The following is a 24,085-nucleotide window of genomic DNA, read 5'->3' as shown; positions in this document are numbered from 1 at the left end:
CGTCCTGTCCCACCGCTCCGGGGAGGCGGGCCGAGGGTCGCGGCTCGGAGCCGGGGGGGAGGCGATGGCGGCGGAGGCCGCCGACCCGCGGAGAGCCGGAGAGCTGCCGCAGCTGGTGAGCGGGGCCGGCTCTGGTGGGGAGCGGGGCCGAGCTGGGGCTGCCCTGGCTGGGGGTCGCGGCCTGGCCATGGGTCTGCTCGTACGGCCGGCCGGGAGGGGCGGGCAGCCGGGCGGGCCCCCCCCTTCTCCCTTCGCTGTCTTTATTTCCACACACCCACCCCCCTGCAGGCGGAAAATCTGCTGTGTCGGCTGCAGGAGAATTTTCAGGCTCTGACGGAAAAGTTAACGCTGAGAAATATCCTCTTTGGAACGCGGGGTAGTTGCACCGCCGGAAGGACTGCGGCTCCTGCGGCTGGGGTCCCGTATGGGGCGAGCTTTGCTTTTAACATCGGGATGGGCTTCTTTCCTAAACATCAAATTAACGTGTAATGACTGACGTTGCTAAACACCTATGATGTAAAAACAGCTGAATTGCCCCCCCTCCCCCAGCCCATTTATTTATCCCTTTTCTAAAGAAAGAAATCCCAAAAAAGGTTTTACTACAAGTAGCGAAGTAGTCTCTGTGCGGCAGTTGTTTCAAATAAGCATCAAATTATATGTAAAGATTCTGAAGGTACATAAAAAAACCCCACAACCATCTTCAAAAATGCAACTCAAATTAGCCATGTGGTGTTGGTTTGAAAACAGCTGTTGGCCTCCTGAGTGTGGCAAGGTGAGCCCTCAAAAAGAGAAATTAAGACCTGAAGGGGCTCTGCGCTTTTTCATTTGATATACTTACAGAAACTACCTCTGCTTTCTGAAGCTGCACATTTATTACATTTTTTCTGAAACTCGGCATTTCAGGAAGCAGCTGCTTTAGTGTAAGAGAAGAATAATGTTTTAGCAGCACTCGTATTCTGATTGTGTAGGTTGACGGTATGGTATCACCTAAAATAGTTCCTCAGAAAGAAAACAATCTTTTAGACAGAAAATACTCCACTCCTGGATATATACAAAGGCTTTTGGTATTAAGAACTTGAGTGCTTGTCTGTTGCAAGAAAGTGGGATTGTCTTGTAACAATACAATCTTGAGCATACTTCATCGGGCATTAAATGTGAGTAAGTAAGATGCTGAGACATCTGAAAAAAAGGTGCTTGTTTTTCTTACAAAAACCTGTAAAATTATAGAATTCTTACTTATAAATAAGTTATCTTTAACTTTTTACTGGAAGAAATGGGTGAGCGCATCAATGACCTCGAGAAGCGTGTTGCTGACCTGATGACAGAGGCTGGGATAGAAGAGAACACTGATGAAGACTTGAGAATAAAGAAACTTAATTAAGTGTTTCTGTATTTTATATATTTCTACTTAATTTTGAATGATGGGCAAGAATTAGCATGAAAATAACGTTTACATATTTACATATTCAAAAGTGTACTTTTTAAAAACATATTTAAAATTATCTTGGATTTCTGTTTGCCAAGAGTTCAAGAATGCTACTAGTTTTACAAAAGAAAAACTGCATCTTGCTGCATCTCTTTCAGCTGAGTGCCATGTTTGAGGGGGGTAGTGCAAACTAATCCCAAGTATGTAAATTGAGGCTGTACATTTGTAATGAAATGTATGTGGCTTAAAGTGCTCCTGCCCACCATTCCTGTCCCTCAGGTATGCTAACCTAGCTGACTGAGGATTCCCACTGGTATAAATTTATGTACATGTGCTTTTAAACCTGCTTCAGCTTCCCAGCATGGCTTAGAGCACACCTCTTACATGCACTCTTAGTATTTATGAGACGGCCTTGCTTCCCTGTTCTGTGGATGCAGGTGATGTTGTCTTCCTGTTGTTGCACACTTTCCTGATTCAAATTGAGACACATCAATTATTCTTGTGATTGAGACTGCTTACCCAGTGAAAGACAGAAACGTCTCTGTAAATATTCTGAAGTAATTTCGGCCTCTATTCATTGTGATGCCTTTTTTGTGATAAGCTATGAAATAATTTTCAGAAACACAGAAAGACAATCTGCAAAGTTGTATTTAACTGTACAGAGATCTCCATATTTTCATGCTGAATCACATTCATGAATAATTAAATAACCTACTTACTCACTGTTTCTTTGCAGCATTGAAAGGAGGATGTGTTCAAGAAACACAAAGGCAGAACAGCACTGCATTGACTCCAGGAGTTTACAATCAGTGTCACATTGACAAAAAATGTAAAGAGAAAACAAACATGTTTGCATCATGTCATGACAGAATCTCAATTTATTTTTTTTTAAACTATTGCCCCAGAAAAAAAAAAGTAGAATGATGGATTTACTTATCTAAATGTGGCATTGTATTTCCTGGAGCTGAAAAGGAACTGTTAGTTTCAGAGAAGGCAAACCCACTATTTTGGATAGAGAACTAAATTCTATATAGTGAACTTATCCTATCACAAATTTTTGTAATCTATGAAAATGTATTTATTTTAATAATATTAAAATAATAAGATTTCTTTGTTGCCTTTTTACCTTTAATGTTCCAGAATAACAAGATCCTTCTAGGACAAAAATTTTTATTTGCATGTGCCATCTTCTTGCTTCTTTAAATGTTTTACATCACAAAATGCACCTTATTTGATGTTACTACAAAGGCGCCTCAGAGGTGAAATGAATATAAACCATTCTGCACTAAAAGAAATGGCAGTATTTGCACAGAGTACAGATGCTCAGTTGTTACTCTTTCACAAGCCCACTCAAAGCCACACACCAATGCAGATAACATCACCCAGGTATGCAGACTGTGCCAATTTCAGTGCTTTAATGTCAGCTGTTTTAATGAAAGAGTTTGTTTTATAAACTTTGAGGTAATGAGGAATTCTAGTTGTCAGATAATTCCTGAACACAACATGGTAGAGTCAGAGAAAACAGGACATCTGCATTAATTTTAAGGTTGTTGTACACCAAAACATTGGCACTCTGCAGGAAAGGTTTAGCTTGAAAGGTAGTGAGAACCTTTTACCATAAATGCAGAAACTGAAGCATTGCCAGGTGAATATCTAATGAGGAATAAATGCATCTATTAGAGTTTTCATTAATATCAAGAAATCATTCCAATCAATGCTTTAGTCAGTGTAGACTTGCAAGTACTGTCACACTGGGGCTGATGTGCTGGAGGACAGGCTGGAGAAATAAGCCATCAGGAACCTCATGAAATTCAAAGGCACGTGCTAAGCTGGGCTCTGGGACACAGCAGTTGTGAGGGGCTGGCTGGTACACTGCTTTGCAGGAAAGGAGTGGGGTCTGGGGGGTGACTGTGTGTCAGCAGGGTGCCCCGGTAGCAAAGGCTGCAGCCACTTGCTGGTCAGCATTAGCATAAGCTGAACCAGCAGGTCCTTCCCCTCATTCAGTTGCCATGAGACCACACCTAGAGCATTGTGTCTATTTGGGGGCTCACCAGGTCAAGAAATCTATTGTGAGGGAGTTACAAAAGAAAGCCACCAAGATATGGTGGAGTACAAAGCATACAAGGGTTTGAGAGAATTCTGGCATTCTGTTAGTTCAGCCTTTAGAAAAAACTACGGTTTCCTGCTGCCAACAACTACCCCCTGATAAAGCATGGGGAAAACTTAGAGGACTCTTGGAGGTGTTTTACACCAGAGAGTAATTTGAGACAAGCTGAAACACAGAAAATTCCAGCTAGATACAAGGAACGTTTTTCTACTAGGAAGGCAGCAGAATAGGCCTTCCAGAAAGGCTGAGGAATCTCCATCCTTAAAAGATCACAGAATCATCAGGGTTGGAAGAGACCTTCAAGACCATTTAGTTCAAACAAGGTACTTAACACTGGACACAGTCCTGGGCAACCTAAGCAAGTGGGACCTACTATGACTCGAGTTTGGTGGTCCCTGCCAACATAAATGATTGCAGAATTACCATTGTTGTATTGGGTCTAGCTGAGATAGAGTTCATTTCCCCATAGCAGCCCTCACAGTGCTGTGCTTTGCAAGGGTAGCCAGAAAGGTGTTGGTAACACACCAGTGGGTGTTACAGTGTCAGCACTGTAACATTTCTTCCCCAATTGAGAGCAAGATCCTGGCAGGGGACATAAGTAGGCCAGCTGACCCACACTAACCAAAGGGATATTCTGTACCATATGACATCAGCTCAGTGATAAAGGCTAAGGAAAAGAAGAAGGGGGTCACCCATTATTTTATAAATATTGCCTTCCAGAGCAACCGCTCCGCATGCTGAAGCCCTGCTTCCCAAAAAGTGGCTGAATACTTGCTAATGGGAAGTAGAGAATACATTTTTTTTTTCCCCTCTTGGCTCGTGTGCACACAAATTTTCGCCTTTGCTTTACTAAACTGCCTTATCTCAACTTACGAGTTGTTTTCCATCTTGTTTTTTCTCCCCAGTCCAGCTGAGAAGGGGAGCGATAGAGTGGGCACCTGGCATCCAGCCAAGGGCAACCCACCACAACTGTAAACCAGATTAACTCCAGTAGGAATTGGGACCCTTGTGTTTTACTTCTGTGACTCAGTCTAAATCCTGTAAAATACGCTTGACGGTAAAAAAGCATATTCTGCTTTGTCTTGTGACAAACTGGACCAAAAAGTACAGGTATCTCATTTCTGCGTAGGCTGGTTTGTTTTTTAATTAATCCTGTAAATATGCATGTATCATGTTAAAAAACAACCTCCCACAGAACGTCAACTCCAGATGTTGGCAGAAATACAGATAGAAATTTCAAGAGTCATGCCACAGTGGAATCCAGTCCAAGTCTCCCGAGTATGTATGCATTTTAGTATACCATTAGACAAACTGGAGATCAAGTGACAGAAAGCATGGCTCGTGGTTTCTTCAACTGGTGGCTGCGCAGCCAGCTCCAGAACAGCAATTATGCTTTGGCTCTGTAGAATCTACTGAGTACTTTAAACTGCCTCCTGTGTGCACAACCACCATGGAAAAGGAGTCCGTCACCACAAGTCAATTAAGCTGATGGGGAGAGGGTTGTGTGCAAAGTCATGGAAGATGTTTTCTCTGAGTTTTGTCAAATATTAATTATCTGATCTTTGCTAAATATTAATTAACGCACCTTAGAGTTTTATTCCCATTTTTAGTGGAAACATATTCTACACAAGTAAATCCTGAGAAAAGTGATAAGCCTTCATCTTCCAACATAATGGATTTGCATCCAATTACATCTGTGTTCATTCACAAATTTAATTAGCTGAAAAAAATTAAAGTGAATATGTGGAACTGTCACTTTATTCTTTTAAAAAAGCTATCGTTTTCCCAGATATTTTTGTAACAAAAGCAGACAAAAACAGTCAAAACGTTTTTCTCCAAACAGGCTTTCTGTGTACAAAAACACATAATACCAAAAGGACAACAGAGAGTAAAGTCTTTAAAAAATAAAACCCCAAAATTCAGCTACAATAGTACTGCAGTCAAGACAGTCACAGGCTTTGAGTCTTCTACTTTTCAAACAGATTTTAAACCTTTTAAATAATTCAAATTATGCTCAAAGTTCAAGGATTTGTAGGGTTTTTTCTTTTAATATACATATATGTACACACGCAATAATAAATTCAAGTGGATGCAGAGTTGAGAGAAAAGGCAGCCCAAAGAAACGTCAGTATCTGTATTTAGTGGAATAATCTTTTGGCGATACCACCAAACCTCGACCTTTGCGGGCTCCTCTATAAACAGTTTCTATAATGTCAATCATCTCTTGCTTATCTTCCATTGCCCAGTTGATCTTGTTGTTATTACCTGTACCTAAATCAATCATGATGTGTTTGTTCCTTTAAAGAGAAAGAAAAAAACCTCAAAGTTAATATGGCATTATATTTCAGAAATAAACTTTATATGCCTCTAAAATGCTTTGTAGGATTCAAAAGAAGCCTTTATAACATAAACAGGCTTTCAAAATAAGGATCCAAGAGAGAGTATTCACTCCTGTCAGTCAAGCTCACATTTTACTGCCAATTTCTAAAGCAAGAATAAGGATGGCAATAATGCCAGCAAAAATGGCTACTCAGTGCAATTATCCTTCAGCATATTCCTCGTTGTTTGTATATTTCTTTCCCACTACTGTCTATCTCCAGAGAGACTTCTACGCTTGTCAGTAGGCCGTTTTATCTCATCACCGTAGAAGTCTTAGCTCAAAAAAACCTTCATACTTTGGATTTATCTTTAAAGCAAATTTGACAAGCTTGACTGCCGTACTACTACAACATTCTGTACGTGTTCTGAGATTTAAAACTAAAAACAATGGATAATAAAACCAGCTTTCACTAATCACTTATCACTAATTTGTACTCTTATCAACCACTGTTACTAGGCTAATTGAAAAGCAAGCCATTTTCCTATTTAATCAGTTGACTCTTTTGTAAAGCAATGAAAATATAAGCATCAGTATGCTAATATACATTTAGAAATTATTTACTGAGATACTGTATTTGACAAACAAAAATGAGTTACATTCTAGAACCATCATGTACCTGAAGAAAAACATGACAGTACAGGGATCGTACAACTCGTACATCTTGTTGAAGTCTGGTACTTCAGTGATATCCACAAGGTAAATAACAGCAAAGTTTTTAACCTAAACAAAAGAAAAAGGAAATACAAAAGCAATATATATTACCAAACCTTTCATTATTGGTAGTACCGATTTAAACACATAAGCTTTTGTTATTGTAACATTAATTTTCTAAATTATTAAGTCATATAATGACAATAAACAGCCTTGCTTTTATTTTTAACCACTACAACCAATTAACATGGGAAATATTTTTAAATATAGACAAGATGCTCATTTCACATCCAGTATCAAGTGGAAAGATACTATGCTAAATCAACATCCAGAGAAACAAATGCCCTTTATATAGAGCTGAGACCTCACAGTGACATGCACAGCTGTAAACACATAGAATAACTGCTTTGTGCAAGCCAAGCTGACACATTTTGCCTCTGTCATCAGCTGCTTATAGACTTCAGAAAATTAATGATGTACAAAGCCCTAGTGCCTGCCTCCAAGCATTTTTCCCCCTCTATAACATCAAGACTCGTTAAATATAACAAGACCCATTAAATTAAAATAAAACTGATAATTTAATAAAGAACCTGGTAGCTTTTTTTGGGAGGTGCAAAGCTAAAACAGGAGCTTAAAAGTGTAATTGCTAATGAAAAAAAGACCTTGATGAGAAGCTATTCTCTGGGCAATTCTGGCAAAACCAGCTTTCATTTTGCAGTTAGTGAAATGTACAAGAATCCCTCCCCTTTAATGCCATAGTTAATGCCTTCATTCCTGCAAGAAAACCACATCACATTTTTGTTTCCTAGGTGTAGCATATTTAACCTTAAGTGGAATTAGGGGAAGTTTTGGTTTCTAAGCTTAGCTCATATGTGTACAGCAGAAATTAATACACTCGTACACATTAAGTTATAAGTCAGCAGTCTGCTAAAGTACACAAACCTTTAACTGTAAGGTATATTATCAAAAGCTCGTGCATTATACCCTGACTGCACAACTGTGCCTCCCCATCCTTAATTACACAATTAAACTAACACAATTTTGGTCCTTCCCATTTGACTACACAGAATTACCAAGCTGGGGTTAAACACACATGGTCTAAGATCTATGACAAACTTACTGTTTGTGACAGTACTTCCCACTAGTTCATTTTCCTATCAAAAGGAAAATGCAATCTGGAAATGCAGTGATGAGTACAATATCTCCTCGATATAACAGTGGTTTAGTTCACAAAACAGGATTAGATTGTATGAGAAAAATATGATACATTGTGTACCCTGTACTTAGACATCTTAGCAGGCACTTTACCTGAGGAAGTATGGGGATGTTTGTTTGCAAAAAAACACAGAAGCACATAGTAAATAAATTTTTATGGGCTGTTTCAAAATTATAAACAATAATCACACTTCAAAGATGTAAGTAAGTATTGCCAGCAAAGAAAGTAAAATCTCTCCTGAAGTGAAACAGCATTTAAATAGTTTTTACTGTGCTTTTATGGAGCCAGTTGGAGTCCTAGGTTCAGTCAGTAATCTAATGAAAACATCCATTTAAGCCACATTCTAAATCTAAGGCAAGAGGTAAAGCCTTATAAACTCAAGTTAGCCATAATATCATACCTTCTGAAGGGATCCTTCAAGCCCGTTTCAGTTTTATATTAAAGGTTTCTAAGAAGCTTAATGGGATGTTCAGAGAAGTGACTGAAGTTACTCCCTGGTTTGCCTTAGCAGGCAAAAGGCAGTTGTGGGGTTTTTGGTACTTTTTTAAAAAATAAAACACCTGAAGAGCTGTTTTCATTTTATCCTACCATTTCTTCTTCCACACTTCTGGAAATTTCTACAACATATTCAGCAATTTTGACAGAGCAAACAATCTTTGAAAATTTATTTAATTTGGCAATTAGAAAATATTTTTTAGGTAAATCTAGTATTAACAAAACATTCTTAAGACCTGTTTTGTTCACTGAAAGATTAGTCCAAGGAGATTTACATGTTGCACCAGACTACCACTACAAAAGCACTGTTAAACCAAAACTTTACTTCAAAGAACTGTGTACGCCAGATAGTACTGCAACAAAGAACCTTTAAAGTTAGTTTTATATTATACACATTTAATTTAGTTGAGCTGTTGGAGAACCAGAAATGCTTGTCTATAGCAGTGAACATCAACAGCCTAAGATTTCATAAAAGAGAAACAGACTGTCCAAGTCTTAAATAAGTTATTATATAAACCTTACTGAAAAGGACTGGATCACTCAAATCACCTTTGCACAGGTTATGTCCAAGTTATCACCATAATCCAAATATCCAAGACATCTTCCTTCTCTCCTACCTACTTTTACAGAAGTGAAACTGATGACAGTCGCCTGCTGGAAAGCTCGTATGAAGTCTAAAGCAGACCTTAAAGCTGGACTCTGAACTTTAGAAGTGGCTCCATTCTTTACCCCTCGCTTTCTTAATTTCAAATCTGACAAGATTACCACTCCAAAATGACTTAACTTGCAAGCCCATTGAACAAGGGTGTGTTTTGTTGAGTTTGGACACTGGCTGCCAAGGTTGCTCATGACATGGGCCTTGCACTCCAGTGCATGTAGCAGCAGGAGGTTGGGATTCAGGTCTAAGAAGGAAGTAGATAAAAACATGGGCAAGAGGCTAAATATGGAGAAGGTGATGCAGAAGCGCTGCAGTGGCCGCATCTACCATTTGGAGGCCATGCCACGCTGGGCAAGCTTGTCACCAAGAGACAAGCCCTGCAGAATTACTCAAATGTCTCTCTCTGCACAGTTTTGACAAGTTTTACAGCCTGAAGCAGCACTTACTGTCTCAGACACAATATTAGAGACAAGATAGGAGCAGTACACAGCAGCATCTGAGCTGGCTTCACACACAGCCAGCTCTAATTCACGAAGCTTTAGCTTAGGCTTCAATTTAAGCAAAAGATATTGAAGTATTTATGGATTCAGGTTGGTATGGATGCAGGAGTTGATCCATACTTGAGCTTACTAAGCATGTGGAGACAAACAAGGTTAACCACTCCCTGTTGGGACTTGAATCCATTGCTCAGACAGAGTTGTCAGTTCAAAAACTACATTCCTATACACAACAAACTTTGCTGTCCTGTCAAGGCAGTGGTTGCTAACAAGTTTTCTTTCTGACTTATATTGTGACTGAGGATATGGTATGGAGACCCTAGAACAAGAATTAAATACAACTCTGAGCAAGCAAACCACAATAAATAAAAGCAGTTGCAGTTGTAAGAATGAAGACTACACTGAGGTTGTTAATGTAAACCAAAATTTTACTGTACAGACAATATGCAAAAAACCTTGTGGTATTTTAGAAGTTGAACATGTAATAACACAATTTTATTCTGAAAGTACTTAACCTCATAACATACACTAAATATAGTAAATTTTTTACAGTTAAGTCTGCTACGTTCTGAAACAAACAAAACCAGAACTCTAGTGAGAGACCTCCTTTTGGACACCACAACCACCACCTGAAGATAAAAGCGTCTTCAGCAGTAAAAAAGAGACAGGTACTAACTATGTCTGACACTCTGACCTCCTTTATCTGTTTTTCAATTCAAAACTTTCTTTGTCTTTCCAGGCCATTGTAGCTGCTGTTCATGGGGAGAGGATAGAGTAGGAAATTAAGTCAGAGTGGGAAACTAAGTCAAAGAGCAATACAGATTCAAAATTTTATTACTTCCTTTCAAGGGATGGGGTTCAATTTTGCTGGTTGGGGTTTTTTCTCCCCCTAGTTACAGTAGCTTCATAGATCAGTCTACATTACTCATCATCATGGCTGGGCTTCACGAATGAAGATTTAAGAAGGACTCTACCCACGCTTGCTGCAAATGTGCTGGTGACTAAAAAGGCCAATGTGAGATAGACAAGACTGGTTGCAAAAGGCACAGCAGAAAGTCTCCTTAGGTGGTATTGGCAAGACACGATTCTTTCTGCTTTGTCTTTTCTCCTCAAGAATGATTCTGCCTGTGTTCTCAAAAGAAGCAGCAGCGTTACGTATAATGTCTCCATGTCTCCCAACTGGAGGCCAGAGTAGACCAGTTATGTTGATCAATATGGCCAAGGCTGAGATGTTGTTTCAGGGAGTCCTTGTGTCTCCTCTTCGGGGCTCCTCTCATGCGGCAGCCAATGGCAAGTTCACCATAGAGCACGTTAGGGAGGCGGTGGTCCTTCATCCTTGAGACGTGCCCTGCTCAGCACAGCTGTGTTCTCAGCAACATGGCCTCAATACTTGTGACTGCTGCCTGTTCAAGAATAGACTCATTAGTCACGTAATCAGTCCAGTGGATGTTTAGGATTGTACGAAGGCAGCTTTGATGGAAGTGTTCTAAGAGTCGCAGGTGGTGGCGGTAGATGACCCATGATTCGAACCCATATAAAAGAGTAGACAGCACAATGGCTCTGTAAACACTGATCTTTGTACTTTTCTTCAGATGTTTATTACACCAAACTCTTTTATGGAGTTTTCTGAAAGCACTATATGCCTTTGCTAACCTGTTGTCTATCTCTCCATCAATCTTACCATCCGAGGAGATGATGCTTCCCAGATAATTAAACTGCTGGACTGACGAGCTCTGATTTGCCAGTGATGATATGGGGATGATGGAAGACTTCCTGAGGTGCAGGTTGGGAGAAAACTTCAGTCTTCTTCAAGCTGACTTCCAGCCCAAAGAGCTCAGCAGCCTCTGCAAAGCAGGATGTTAAACGCTGCAGAGCTGCTTCTGTGTGGGCGACGAGGGCAGCGTCATCAGCATAAAGCAGCTCCCGGACAAGATGGTTTAAGGTCTTGGTGTGGACCTTCAGTCGCCTTAGGTTGAAAAGGCTTCCATCAGTACGGTATCGAATGTAGATACCATTTTCTTCATCGAGGTCTGCCGTGGCCCTTTGGAGCATCATACTGAAGAAGATTGTGAATAGAGCTGGTGCAAGAACGTAACCTTGTTTCACATCATTGATTATTAGAAAGGGCTCAGAAAGTGCATTGCCATATCTGACTTGGCCGCGCTGATCCTCATGAAGCACAATGATCATTTTGAGGAACTTGGGGACATTGCTCAACACACATATAGAAAAACCAAAAGTACATTATTGCCTAGCCACAGTTACAGGCTATTTTAATACTTCACAGAACTGTATCTGCTTGGGGACTACTATTAAATATTTAAACTGAATGGCTCAAGACTATACAGCAGAGGAATCTATAGGACCTTTAACATCAGGTACAGATTCTGTATCCTATCTTGTTGAAGACCACACACTTTGCTGGTACACAGGAAACACTGATGTAGGAAAAATCATATGCCAGTATTATCTGTCCTCTGAAGTTCTCCCTCCTGACTTTCTTCAATAATTATATCATTCTAAAAAAAAATTTATGCATTCCTACAAGATGAGATTGACATGGAAATGATTAATGACTGGGATGAACGGCAAAAATCATGAAGTTTTCTGAAATTTCTGTCAGAGGTAAGTAATACTCTTCTTTTTTTTTTTTTGTTCAGATTTAAGCTGCCCTTGCGAAGCAAACCTTACATCCCAAACCACATACAGCAAATATCTCAGAAAAACTGAGACAAGATTCCATCTTTTCATCTTCCTAACCAGTTTCCAGACAGTGTTTTTTTCTGTTTACATATTTTATGGACAAGGAACTTACAGGAAAAAAATACAGGAACTGAGACTAGCTTTTGCAACATATCATTCAAGTTGAAAGCAAAGAGCAGACTAGCATTACTGAACTCAACAGAGTAAGTACAAACTTAAAAGTCTGTATTGACTTTTTTTTTCTTGCTAATTATGCTGTAAGTTGAGGTGATAAATTGCTACGGGAAAAGAGAAAGACATTATACCAAGAGCAACACTTACAGCTAATAATTTTGAAAACTACATCAGTAAATGATTAGCCTTGCTCAACTTTAATTACAAAATCACCAGTAACTACAATACCAATATGCTTTTTTTATAGCTCCCTCTTTCCCTGCCCCACATTGTTTTCCTCTCACACTTTCCATGTAACCTTAGCAGAAATGCAGAGGCACAATTAATGTCTGAGGAAAAGCCACAGCTTCTCACACTTCTGATTATGGTTAAATAAATGCTCAACATTTGAACAATCCTCCCTAAACCCACACTGACCCAATAAAACAGTTATCTGATTTACAGTATTCAGTCATAGATAAATCATGGTTTATCACTTAAACAAGGGGGTATTAATTTAGCGAACAAAGCCCTGTATTTCAGGGGATGGGGTTTTATAATTGTGAGTTTCCTTTAAAGAAAAAAAAAAGTATATTTTGAAAAAAGGTGTTCAAGAGGAAACTTGTGGAACTCAATTCATACATGTCTGGTTGAAACCCTGACAAGGCAAAAAATCTAATATCTTACAATTACTGTTTGTTTTGACATTCAGTGAAACCTTGCTTCTTTTTCATGTAGCACTGGAGGGAAAAACAGTCAACTGCAAGTGGAGTACATTTCAGTGAATATAATCTACTTTGTATTTTCATACAGCATTCCAGTTTCCTCCTCCCCAAAAGGATTCCTGTTTTCCTATCATAAAGTACAAATAAATATTACTGCTACCCAAAAATATGCTGCACTCTAAAAGAATATTGCACCATGGTAACAAACGTAAAATATGACTACATTGTCTTTGAAAGTCTACTGCAATTAAAGGACGTTAACATTCTGAATTATTCTCCAGTATAAACACCTGTACAATTGGAACTTTTACTCACTCTTTAAAACAGCAGAGATCCAAACATGGCTTGTAAGCAAGAGGATGAGGAAGGATCTCCCCCTTTAATTTGCCATTTCTGCAGAGGGAGATTTTTAAATAAGAAGTTACATTGTTCTTTCTTCCCCCAGTCACCCCTAACTGCCAGCATGTCTGCCAAATTGCCAAGCATCCTGCCACAAGTCCATACTAACAGTATCTGAGCATAAGACACTCCCACCACACTGAACACAAAACAACTAAAGCAAAACAAGTCACAACTCCTTAGTGTATTCTATTATGCCTTAACACATGGCTGGAGGTATAGATCTTTCATTGTGGGGATTTTCAAGACACAAGTTAATTTATTTAAAAATAACATCAGAAGACAGTGGAGTACACCACAAAAAGAATACCATATCAAGCTATGCAGCATGCCTAGAATTTTATATGAAGGCAGCAAAGTTGTGGATGCCCCATGCCGACAAGTGTTCAAGGCCAGGTTGGATGGAGGCCTGAGCAACCTGGTCTAGTGGAAGGTGTCCCTGCCCAGGGCAGGGAGGTTGGAACAAGATCTTTAAGGTCCCTTCCAACCCAAACCATTCCATGATTCCTATGATAGCTGACATCTTTTCCTACCCAAGTTACCATTTATGGCTCAGGTTTTTTTGCTGCTTTTTTTCATGTGGTTCAGTTATAGTTATCAATTTTCTACATCTATCGCTATGCAAAACCTTTAGCAAATATATGAAAAGGTAACTTCTAGCTGATTGTGTATTTTAACAGTCTAATTTTTCTTCAATATCTTTCTTAAGTAAGCAACTAGCTGTCAGCAAGCATTCAGTTTCCATCTGAAAACAGCTTTAGAGTTGGGCTCCCAAAATTTAATTCACTCCATGCAACTCAAGAGGAATGCTATCTGTCTCCACAAATATCACTGACAGATTAATCACAATAATAACACTGACAAATTAATCAACACTATCCTGTACAGTTTAGCACCTCACCATTTTTAAGAGCCAAACTGAAAGTAACTTTCCAAGTTATTCAAATGGAAACTTGAAGCTGCTATATATTTTCATTGCAAGTGAGAGCGCTGCCTTACCTAGAGCCACAGCCCTACCATGGAGCACCTGTTCTTGCTTGAATGCTGTCGTTCATTCAATGATGGGTTATTAAAAGGCAGCGATCTTGATTTCAGAAATCTCGTCACCCCATTAAATACTGCAAACATCAGGTCAGTCAGTGACTCTAGGAGACGCTCACGAAAGCAAAACAAACAGCTTTTCCATTGCCTTCTAAAGCTGGAATACCTTTCCAGAACCCGAGTTATATACAATCTGCCCCGGGCTTCGAGCAAGCCATGGGGAACACTGAACGCAGAAGGCGCAGAAAGCTCCGGTTTACCTTCTCGGCGATGCTGTACAGGACCTCGTCCATCTTCATGCACGTCGGGTCCCAGTCGTGCCCGAAGCGGATGACCACGACCCGGTCCTCCTCCGACAGGATGGCCTGGTCCACCTGCCACCCGTTGTGCAAGTGCGGCAGCATGTACGACATCCTGGCGGGCGGATGGCGAGCCTGGGGGACGACAGGAATGCCCCGGCTGCTGACAGCCCGTCCTGGTTCCCGCGGCACCCACAGCCCCCGGACCGACCACCCCCGCACGCCCCACGGCGCCACCTCGCCGGGCCCCGCGGCAGCAAGGAGTCCCCCGCCCCGCCCCATCCATCCATGTCTCCATCCATCCCGCCCCGCCCCATCCATGTCTCCATCCATCCCGCCCCGCCCCATCCATCCATCTCTCCATCCATCCCGCCGCGCCCCGTCCCCAGCGCACCCCCTTTCCTCGGGCGACCTTTCCTCGGAGATACGGGTGGCGGGAAGCGCGGGGGGGTCGGGACGGGAAGCGGAAATGAGGGATGGGCACGGCGCAGGCACATACGCGCTTCCGCCCCGCCGCAGGGCGGGACTCCCCCCTTCCCGAACTGGCAGGGGGCCCGCCTGCCGGAGGAGCCCGGTATCCAACCGGCTGGGCACGTGGTGCTGCCTGTCTGCTGGCCAGGGCCTCGGGTATCGCCCCTCGCAGGTGCGATGTGGAGCCGTGCCATGGGGATCGGTGCGGCCGGCCCGAGCAGTGCGGCTGGGTGGCACAGGGAGGATGGAATGGGGATCATCAGAGCCCAAACAACCGTGTCTCTGCTGCTGGCCACTCTACGATGTTAATAAACTCCCTGTGTCTCCATGGGATTCGATCAAGGAGATATGCCCAGAGGAGCTGTGGATGCCTCAGCCCTGGAACGGTTGAAGGTCAAGTTAGACGGGGCTCTGAGCAATCTGGTCTAGTGGCAGGTGTCCAAAGCAGGGGCTTTGGGACTAGATAATCTTTAAGGTCCCTTCCTTCCAACCGAAACCATTCTATAATTCTATTATACTGCAACAGAGAGAGCAGCTGCATGCATCACCTGGTTATGGAAGACTTCTCTCAGCATGTTAACCCACAGGAATGAAAATTTTCATGCACTCACCTCTGATGCACACACACTACACACAGAACCACCCCCAGCAGTGGCAGCTACACTGCCCAGCCCCTGGCAGATTCACCCTTGCATGCCTTTATTGCTCTCTCATCTGTCTTGCAATCAAAATGCCAGTACATGAGCACACTGGATAAGTGTTCCAATGGAAGTGATCAGCTGTGAAACCAGCATGTTTCAGCATTAGCTTTCAGAATCGAGCTGGCCATTGGGATAGGGCATCCCAGGCCACTCTGTTTGCTTCCTGAGAGGCGTTAGATCTTATTCTACACTGCACACTTCTTTAAAAGCTTAGCTTGCAGCAGACGGTGAAAACCACAGCTTCCACTATAAAAAAAACAGTACGAGCTTGAGCTTGGGCTGTGGGGAACAATGTGAATTTGTACCAAATAACTTTGCCCCATAATTGCAGAGCTCTCAAAAAACTATCAAAGTCCTCCTTTGGCTTTATCTCATTTCTAGGAAGTCCAGCGCCGGGGGCGGGAGAGGAGACGAAAGGCAGCGTGGTCTGATTGCAGACAAGCAGAGGCACCGGCGGGCGGTGCTCCGCGTGCAGGAACTTCCTTGGAAGCCGCCAGCTCCCGGATCGGCGGTGGTCGGGCCGGGCAGGGCAGGGTTAAGCGAGCGAGGCTGGGCAGGAGCGGGTGTGCCCGGCCGGGAGCAGGGGCTGTGAACTCTCCGCTCTTCCAGCTACCGCAGGATCGAGCTCTGAAAGGCACGTCGTAAGAAAAAAACCATCCCTGCTTAGTGCTTTGGTTGTTGTTCAGGTAATTAGTCACCTTCTTTAGAGAAGTTAGCGGGAGGAATTTATCCTGGATAACGCATGCTGTTAACTTTAATTGAAAACAGAGTTAGGAAAAAACATGTAGGTTTTTTTTTGCTGTGATTTGGCGAAGTCCAAAGTCATACAGCAGTGCCAGCCAAGAAATCTGCAAGTAAAGAGTTACTCAAGGTCCACAGATGAAGTAAGGCCTGCTTCAGTTAGCACTAAAATGAATACTTTAATGCTGTACTTTTTGTTTGCCCAGTTGTCTCAAACTCAGTAATATTTTCAACATTTTCTCTGCAATGCCAGGACCAGAACTTAGTTCATTTACATTATTTCACAGTGTTATATATGATTAGGATTGCTTACACACATAGAAGCATATAATCTTACGTAAATACAAAATATGAGGAGAGACAGTTTAAAAAAAAAAAGGGTGTTAGTGGTACTGCAAATGATACTAGTGCAAAACCAAAATTGTCATATCCTTGACAGGTGTTATAGTTAGCACACTGGACAAGACATCTGATAACTGAATAACTATGTTCATGAGCAAGGCATTCAGTCTGTTGAAACCGATTCCATTGATGTCTGGCCAGTCAAATTTGCCTTACAAATTCATTCATCAACTTGTTGTTTCTCATGGACGTCGCTGTCACAGAAGTGTGATTTACAAACAGAGGTACAGGACATGCCCATATAGTGCTGGAAGACGAACAATAAGTGCTGAGACTAAGGTTGGTATCTGGAGAGCCCCCTTTCTTCTGCAAGAAGTGTTTTTAGTTTACTGCTATCAGTATAATTTTTTAAGATTGTACCCAGTATTAGCAGAACATCAGTTCTTCAAACAGTGCTGCAGCCTGTTAATGGTTCACGTGCACATCAAAGACAGCTGAAATGGTGGCGAACTGAGCATGCCCACAGTAATGAAAAGATTCATTACATGCAGCCAGCCTGTTTCTAGTTCAGCACTGTTTCTAGTGCACCAGCTGTTTAAAGCTAGTGGCTTCCTCATGGATCACCTTTCTGCTTGTGCAGTGTAGGAAGTGCTTCTAAAATGAATGCAGTTCTGACTCTACCCTTCATGGAGGAGGAATTGGTGATGAAAGCAAATGGTGTAAAACAGCACTGTCTTAGTGGCATCTGCCAGTCAGTTGATGATGTCTGGTGCCCAGTTTTCCACCACTGTTAACAGCATAGAGGTTAATTGCCATCTGGTCTGAGTAAATGACTGCAGGAGCATCAGGTTTTGATCAAAAAGACGGACAGTGCTGTCACAATATGACATCATATTGTGATTTTATTGTATTGTATTTTATTCTATGTGTCATTCATTCTGGAGGATGAATCTAGTTTATCCTTCTAAGGTCATGTTGTGTGATACTCTCAGAAATATAGACTACATCTGGGAAAATTTGAATTTTCACAACCACATGGGGCTAACAACCTAAGTTTGCAAAAAATAGATGAGATATATTTCAGAACATGGTTTTCCTTTGCAATTTGGTAGCACTATTCATCTCATTGCCTTGTTTACTGCTGTTCAGAACGAGGTAGTATTATCAGAGACATTGTTTATGATGAATTGCAGACCTGTCCTAACACGGAGACGCCTTCAAGCCCATGTACAGCAGCAGACTGGAACTGAGGAAGAAATGCAAGTCAAGGCCAGGATAAAGCAGCATTATTGGTGTTGAGATTGTAAGCATTTAATAGTTGTGGTTGGGATAAGTCTGAGTTTGCTCAGGACAAGGGTAAATATGGTTGACAAAAACTTCCAATCTATGCTGACACTTTTTTGTCACAGGTTTGAATTCTGGTTACTTGCAGAAGGTTTTTGTGAGAGGACTGAAGCAGCAGGACATCTCTGCCCAGTACTGTGAGCCCAGAATAAATCAGCATACTGCCGGGGAAAATTGTTCTGATTCAGTTAGCACAACATCAGGTTTTCTGCACCCAAGCATAGGACATAGTATGAGATGGAGACTGAACATCAGTGGAGCACAGCAAGCAGAATTGTAGGAAATTAGGCACAACTATTGTTAAGATATGCAGCAAGTCTTCAACTACCGTTTTTATCAATAAGGGCTGCCTCTAATTAGACGGTTATCTGTAGAGCTGGTATCATCTTATTGCAGAATACAGTACATTTGCAGGAGTGTGGTAGAGAGAACTGGGCTCAGAAATGTCTGGGCAGGAGAAAGTTCTAGTATGAAGGACTGTGTTGTTGGTGGGAATTACATTATCACCTCTAGTGCTCTTCCCCACTGGTTCAGCATATAGGTGTGGGTGTGCTAAATTTTGCACAAGTTCAGGTACAGATCTGGATGTTTAAAACACTGAAGGCAAGCAGTCTAGCAGCTGTCTAAGGATGGCCCTTCATCATGCAGATTTGTTAGAGCTAAACCATTCCTGACAGATGTTTGTCAGACCCATCTGGGGCTCAGTGCCACCCTATGATACCTGCAGCTTCACCAACCATTAACCAATAGGCAAGAAACTGTGAGCAGCCTCTGTTTCATACCACTGTTTATAGAAGTGCATTGGTAAGTAAGGTTGAAAAGCTGCCAGATTTGTATGAAATCAGTATTGATTCAGGACTAAAATGAAATTATTTGCAAATAACATTTTGTAGGACTTGATTTTGATCTAAGAGTGCGGGTATTCCTTGGTGTTGCAGTCTAAATCAGCATTCGGGAAGAGTACTGGGAAATTGTCCAATGCACCACATTAGTACCAAGTGACTGTGGATTAAAAGCAGTATTGAGTTCCATCAGTTCCTGTTTTACAGATGTGAATTTAAATGATCACTATCTCATTGCTCCTTTAAGGGTGTTTTCCTGAACAAAGGAGTACCTCTTCTATTCCACTGTTGCAGGTCATGGCAAAAGAAGAGTTACCAGGCGTTTTGATTCTGGATATAGGAGGTACTCAAGGTGTGCTAGAAAACCTTGCAGCACTTTTGAAGAAACACTTTCACCTTATCACCATGAAGGAATTTCTTGAAAACAAAGAAGAAATGAGCAAAAAAATCCAATCTGTTTTCGTGTTTGAGTGCAGGCCAACTATTGACCGGGAGCTTCTAGAAAGCCTGCCTAATTTAAAGGTAATTGGAAATTCTGGAGTTGGAGTTGATCACTTAGACTTGAAAATGATCTCTAGCTTTGGAGTAAAAGTGACCAACACCCCCCACGCCGTGGCAGACCCAACAGCAGACATAGGAATGGCCTTGATGCTGGCCTCTGCCAGAAGACTAGTAGAAGGTAATGTTTTCAATTTTCCTGGATCTAGCTACTTCTTTGACATATCTCACTTTTGCTATGATTCAGATGATCTGTCTAAATCAATATTTGGGATGCTTTTACAGGGATAAATTTTTGGAGGCCTCAGTTTTCAGAGGCATCTGCTTTACATGTGTCCATCTTCTTTTTAAGGCAACTGTGACTAGAGAAAGGCCTTTGTCTAAATTATGCACTTTGAAGTCACTTGTGATATCCTGTTTGGAATAATGCCTGGAGATTAATTCTCCTCTGGCTGTTCACTGAGTGGGTTGTTTATAGCTGTAAAAAATGAATACAGAGTGCATCCAAATGGAGTGTCACCACTTTCCATTTCCCCTTGAAAGAAGTGTTAGGAGCTATAGTAAGATACAAAACATAAATCACCATATCTCCATCTCTAGACTGGTAATTAGTATAACTCCTTTTTTTTCCTGCTTCTGTGATGAGTTTATCTAAACCAGTGGGTTGTATTTGCTGAAGAGCATCAGCATTATGATTAAAATAGCTGATAATCATTTTGACAAAGTTATTTTACACTGTACCAGCACCATTAGTCTCCTTTCCCCACAAGGGTTTTTTCTCCACATGTCCTTGCTACACAATGCCTTTTTGAGGAAGGAAGGTGTCAGTAGAGACTATCACAAGAAGCTGCCTCTGTCTTCATGGATTCAGTCTTATTGTCACTGCTGCTCCACCCCTGAGCATGAAATAGCATCTTTCCTGGTGATGTTTTCTCACTATTGTATCTTGTTGAACTTCAAGTTCTGTGTACAAAAGCTCACAGAGATCCTTGGCTGAGCTGGAATTTGCAACCTTCACCCTCACTCAAGCAGTGAGTCTGCTTTGGGTTGTGATCCAGGAGAGAAATGCTGAGATTTACCCCAAATAAAAAAAAGTGAAATCAATGCTTGCAGGGTGGTAAGTGTTAAAGAAGCTGGTTTTGGATTTCCAAGAAAATGCACCAGCCATGGAAGAGGTACTTCCCTGAGGAGCCATTCTTCCTAGCACAATACCCAGTCAAGACCCTGCTGTATTACTGACTCCAGCCGTGGCTGCAGGGATTGGCACCATCCAGGCCCTTCTATGAACTGGTCAAAATTAGCAAGGCTGTTTTGTAGGGGTGCTCCAGAGCCTCGCTGCTGTGATGGTGATAAACTTTTTCTGTCCCCCAGACCTGCTTTTATTGTTGATTTGTACCCATTCAGCATGTACTTACATTCAGGCTGCCAGATTGCGGTTTCTCCAGACACGAAGCATTTTGCTGTTGACTGGCTGGGAGTGGAAGTAACCAGAGCGACGCTTGGGATCATCGGGATGGGCAGCATTGGGTACAAAGTGGCTCAGAGAGCCAGAGCCTTCAACATGAGGATCCTCTACCATAACAGAAACAGGAGGTAAAAACATCTGGTTTCTGCGTGTAATTCAGGGGGCAGTGACGGAAACCACAGCTCTGCTTGTGTCCCTGGTCTTCCTATGCACTTGTGACAACTGTAAGCAGCATGAGAAGCACCAACATGCTGCCACTTCCTCACTTTGGTTCCCACCATGCCTCCTGCACTCACTCTGCCCTGGTTAAGACACTAGCAGTTTGGAACAAGGACCGTGTACCCTTTCTGAAGATGTTGTCCAAGCAAACCAGGCCTTGTGCCCTTGTGGTGTCCCTTGTCCTTTCAGACTCCTCTTCAGGCTTCTGGCAGCATCCGTGTTCCACCCAGCCAGCCAGTCTCCTCAGCCTAGCCTGATCACTGATCACACCAGCACCAATGACAAAGGTCTTAATTTCTCACAGATTTGTAGTTTCCTTTCTTTCACCCTTCACTTTCTCTTCATTTCTTTTCAACCACAAGTCCTAACTCACATGTCAAGCAAGGAAACACTCCATAGGGATTGGCATGGACACAGAAGAGAAGAGTGGGATCTGACTACATCCCCAACCTCCTATACCTAATATCACCCATGTGCTTTGCATGCATCACTCCTTCAGTGTCCCACCACTTGTCTAGCCTCTTGCTTCCTCTAGCCCACATCCTTCCTGCCTCCCTTCCACTGTCTGCACCTATCAATGTCTTTTCCTTTAAACTTGTCCTTAAACCTCTCAGTCTCTGTGCTGTTCTGGATCTCTCCTGGGGTAATTCTTTGTTGAAGCCAGTTATAAACAGTTGCTCAGTTTGGGGATGTGTGCATTTTTATTTCAGAAGAAAGGAAGAGGAAGAGGCTGTTGGTGCCCACTACTGTGAGAAAATGGAAGACTTGCTGCAACAATCTGACTTTGTTATGTTGATTGTGAACCTGACTCCTGAGACTCACAGACTGATTGGGAAAAAGGAGCTGGGTCTGATGAAACCCACAGCTACTCTTATAAACATCAGCCGAGGTAGGATGATCTGAAGTAACTGTTTGTGGCTCCACACTTAAAGCTGTGTTTTGTTTGATTGTGTTGACATTCCCCTCTCCAACCTCAGTCTGTGATATGTGTGTGTTTGAGTCATGAAGTAGCTGGCAGTCTACAAATGAGTGACTTATCGTGGACCATATGCTATGTGTTCAAAGGTCTGTGGAAATTAGGGATGCTAGCAGATGTTCAGTTCTCTTTAGCCTTATCCTAAAGACAGGGTTTTTAGTGGAAGTAACTGAAAGGTTTATCTTAAGCGAGGATGAACGGGGTACAAGGGAAAACATTATGTAACTTTTAGAATAGCTTGTAGAAAGGAAGCCTCAAAAGGGATGACAGATCTGTTGGCACTGAACAAGCATATGAGAAAGATTATAGTTTCAGTAAACAAAGCAGAGATAAAAGAGTGGAAAGCATGAGGAGATTATGTGATTTGTTTGTAATAATACAGGAAGTGTCAAAATGAGGAAAAGACTGAAACTAGTCTCATCCCAAGAAGCACCTCATGCAGTGGACCATAAGCATTCTGTAATTAAAGATTAATAAATCAAATCGCTGGTTTGTTTGGTTAATGGTTGTTAGAAAGGTATTCTGCTTTTGAACAAGATGCAGATCCTCTAATTTTTCTCACTAGACCCTTGAGACGTTTCCTTACTCTCCGTAAAAATATGTTAATTAACTCATTGTGATACCAAGATTTCATTTCAATACAGGTGCAGTTATTGATCAAGATGCGTTGGTAGAAGCTCTCCAGAGTAAGGTTATTAGGGCTGCAGCTCTGGATGTGACATACCCTGAGCCTCTGCCAAGGTAAAGAAACCTGTTTCCCAGTCTTTTAATCTGAAATGTTTCAAACTGTGTGCAAAGTGCTGTCATAATCTTGATCTCCATAGGGAGCCTCTCTCACTGCATAAGGGCAAAACCTCAGCTTATCTCACACAATCATAAATAAATGACAAAGTATTCACCTTTCCCACATCTGTCAGTTCTTTGCCAGCCTAACTGACAGGCAAGGCAACAAGACCAACAGAGAAAAAAGAAATGGGTAAGCAAGCTTCTCACAGCTTTCTGCTAGTTCTGTGCTTGTGGCCCTTTTATCTCAACATGCTGCTGCTGTTTCCCGAGGTTCCCTTTCTCACAGCTAGCATAGGATAGCAGCAGAGTAAGTTCTCTGTGTAACACATTCTGTTCTTTCTGTTTCTTACAGAGATCATCCTCTATTAAAATTAAATAACATCATCATAACCCCTCACATTGGAACTGCAACAGTCCAAGCTATCCGTATGATGGCAGAAGAAGCAATAGCAAATATACTGGCTGTTCTCAATGGCCAACCCATTCCAAGTGAAGTGTTTCCCAAATGATGTGTGCCAGATGATACCACTAAATCTCCTGTGTATAGGAAGGCAGTATTTCTTACAGTGCCACTTTTAAACTAAAAAAAAAAAGCAACCTCTTCCTGCACTGCTTGTCATGATACTGCAAAACTGTCATCTCACTAGACTTGATCTGTACTGTTATTTCCAATTCTGAAAAATAAAATAGAACCGATAAAAGAGATTTGTTTGAAGATTTTAACTGAGCAGATGCATTTTGATATCCTCAGTCTGTTAGTGAGTACTCTGTGACGTACTGGATTCAAATCTCACTGGAATATGTAACATTTTTATGTGGGTCGGAGGCAACTCGCTGTGAGGGAGTGGGGAGGGGAAGGGCTGGGCCTTGGGGGACAAGGTCAGGCCCGCCCTCAGAAAGCACTTGGCAGCACCAGACGCCTGCGTGGGGCAGCTGTCCACCGCGGCAGC

General features: G+C 41.8%; 3 protein-coding genes across 14 annotated transcripts; 2 read left to right on the top strand and 1 right to left on the bottom strand.

The window, feature by feature from the left end:
* Nucleotides 1–5: 5 nt before the first annotated feature.
* Nucleotides 6–10,148, top strand: HSBP1L1 (heat shock factor binding protein 1 like 1). 4 transcript variants are annotated; one of them, XM_027662793.1, is made up of 4 exons: nt 6–115; nt 289–355; nt 1,266–1,363; nt 9,983–10,148. In XM_027662793.1, exons 1-4 carry the CDS (start codon nt 65–67, stop codon nt 10,061–10,063), a joined length of 297 nt encoding a protein of 98 aa, XP_027518594.1. In that variant the 5' UTR covers nt 6–64; the 3' UTR covers nt 10,064–10,148. The 4 variants fall into 4 exon arrangements, with proteins under 4 accessions (XP_027518594.1, XP_027518596.1, XP_027518597.1 ...); XM_027662795.1 differs by lacking the exon at nt 9,983–10,148 and adding an exon at nt 4,439–5,157; XM_027662796.1 differs by lacking the exon at nt 9,983–10,148 and adding an exon at nt 2,163–2,189.
* On the bottom strand, nt 5,554–15,262 carry TXNL4A (thioredoxin like 4A). The gene is given in 5 exon segments (XM_027662792.1): nt 5,554–5,830; nt 6,530–6,633; nt 14,712–14,885; nt 15,145–15,199; nt 15,201–15,262. Coding segments are annotated over 5 exon segments (552 nt in total). The 5' UTR covers nt 15,248–15,262; the 3' UTR covers nt 5,554–5,658.
* On the top strand, nt 13,622–23,858 carry LOC113956336 (probable 2-ketogluconate reductase). Of its 9 annotated transcripts, none has more exons than XM_027662765.1 (8): nt 15,287–15,393; nt 16,304–16,556; nt 17,103–17,344; nt 19,486–19,870; nt 21,111–21,282; nt 22,084–22,262; nt 22,994–23,090; nt 23,488–23,858. In XM_027662765.1, exons 3-8 carry the CDS (start codon nt 17,150–17,152, stop codon nt 23,642–23,644), a joined length of 1,185 nt encoding a protein of 394 aa, XP_027518566.1. In that variant the 5' UTR covers nt 15,287–15,393; nt 16,304–16,556; nt 17,103–17,149; the 3' UTR covers nt 23,645–23,858. The 9 variants fall into 9 exon arrangements, with proteins under 9 accessions (XP_027518573.1, XP_027518568.1, XP_027518566.1 ...); XM_027662763.1 differs by having other exon boundaries at nt 16,304–16,583; nt 17,102–17,344; XM_027662764.1 differs by having other exon boundaries at nt 16,304–16,608.
* Nucleotides 23,859–24,085: the final 227 nt, after the last annotated feature.

The sequence above is a fragment of the Corapipo altera genome, unplaced genomic scaffold (genome assembly GCF_003945725.1).
Source record: "Corapipo altera isolate COAL_440 unplaced genomic scaffold, ASM394572v1 359, whole genome shotgun sequence".
Lineage (NCBI taxonomy): Eukaryota > Metazoa > Chordata > Aves > Passeriformes > Pipridae > Corapipo > Corapipo altera.
The sequence above is the reverse complement of the archived record's forward strand: the minus strand, read 5'-3'. Positions and strand labels throughout refer to the sequence as shown.

Coding starts and splice junctions, on each gene's coding strand:
- HSBP1L1 (XM_027662793.1), top strand. CDS start 65: ATGGCGGCGGAGGCCGCCGACCCGCGGAGAGCCGGAGAGCTGCCGCAG. Junction 116..288: donor CCGGAGAGCTGCCGCAGCTG/GTGAGCGGGGCC, acceptor ACCCCCCTGCAG/GCGGAAAATCTGCTGTGTCG. Junction 1,364..9,982: donor ACACTGATGAAGACTTGAGA/ATAAAGAAACTT, acceptor AATTTTTTACAG/TTAAGTCTGCTACGTTCTGA.
- LOC113956336 (XM_027662765.1), top strand. CDS start 17,150: ATGTTCATGAGCAAGGCATTCAGTCTGTTGAAACCGATTCCATTGATG. Junction 17,345..19,485: donor CAATAAGTGCTGAGACTAAG/GTTGGTATCTGG, acceptor CCACTGTTGCAG/GTCATGGCAAAAGAAGAGTT. Junction 19,871..21,110: donor TGCCAGAAGACTAGTAGAAG/GTAATGTTTTCA, acceptor ACTTACATTCAG/GCTGCCAGATTGCGGTTTCT.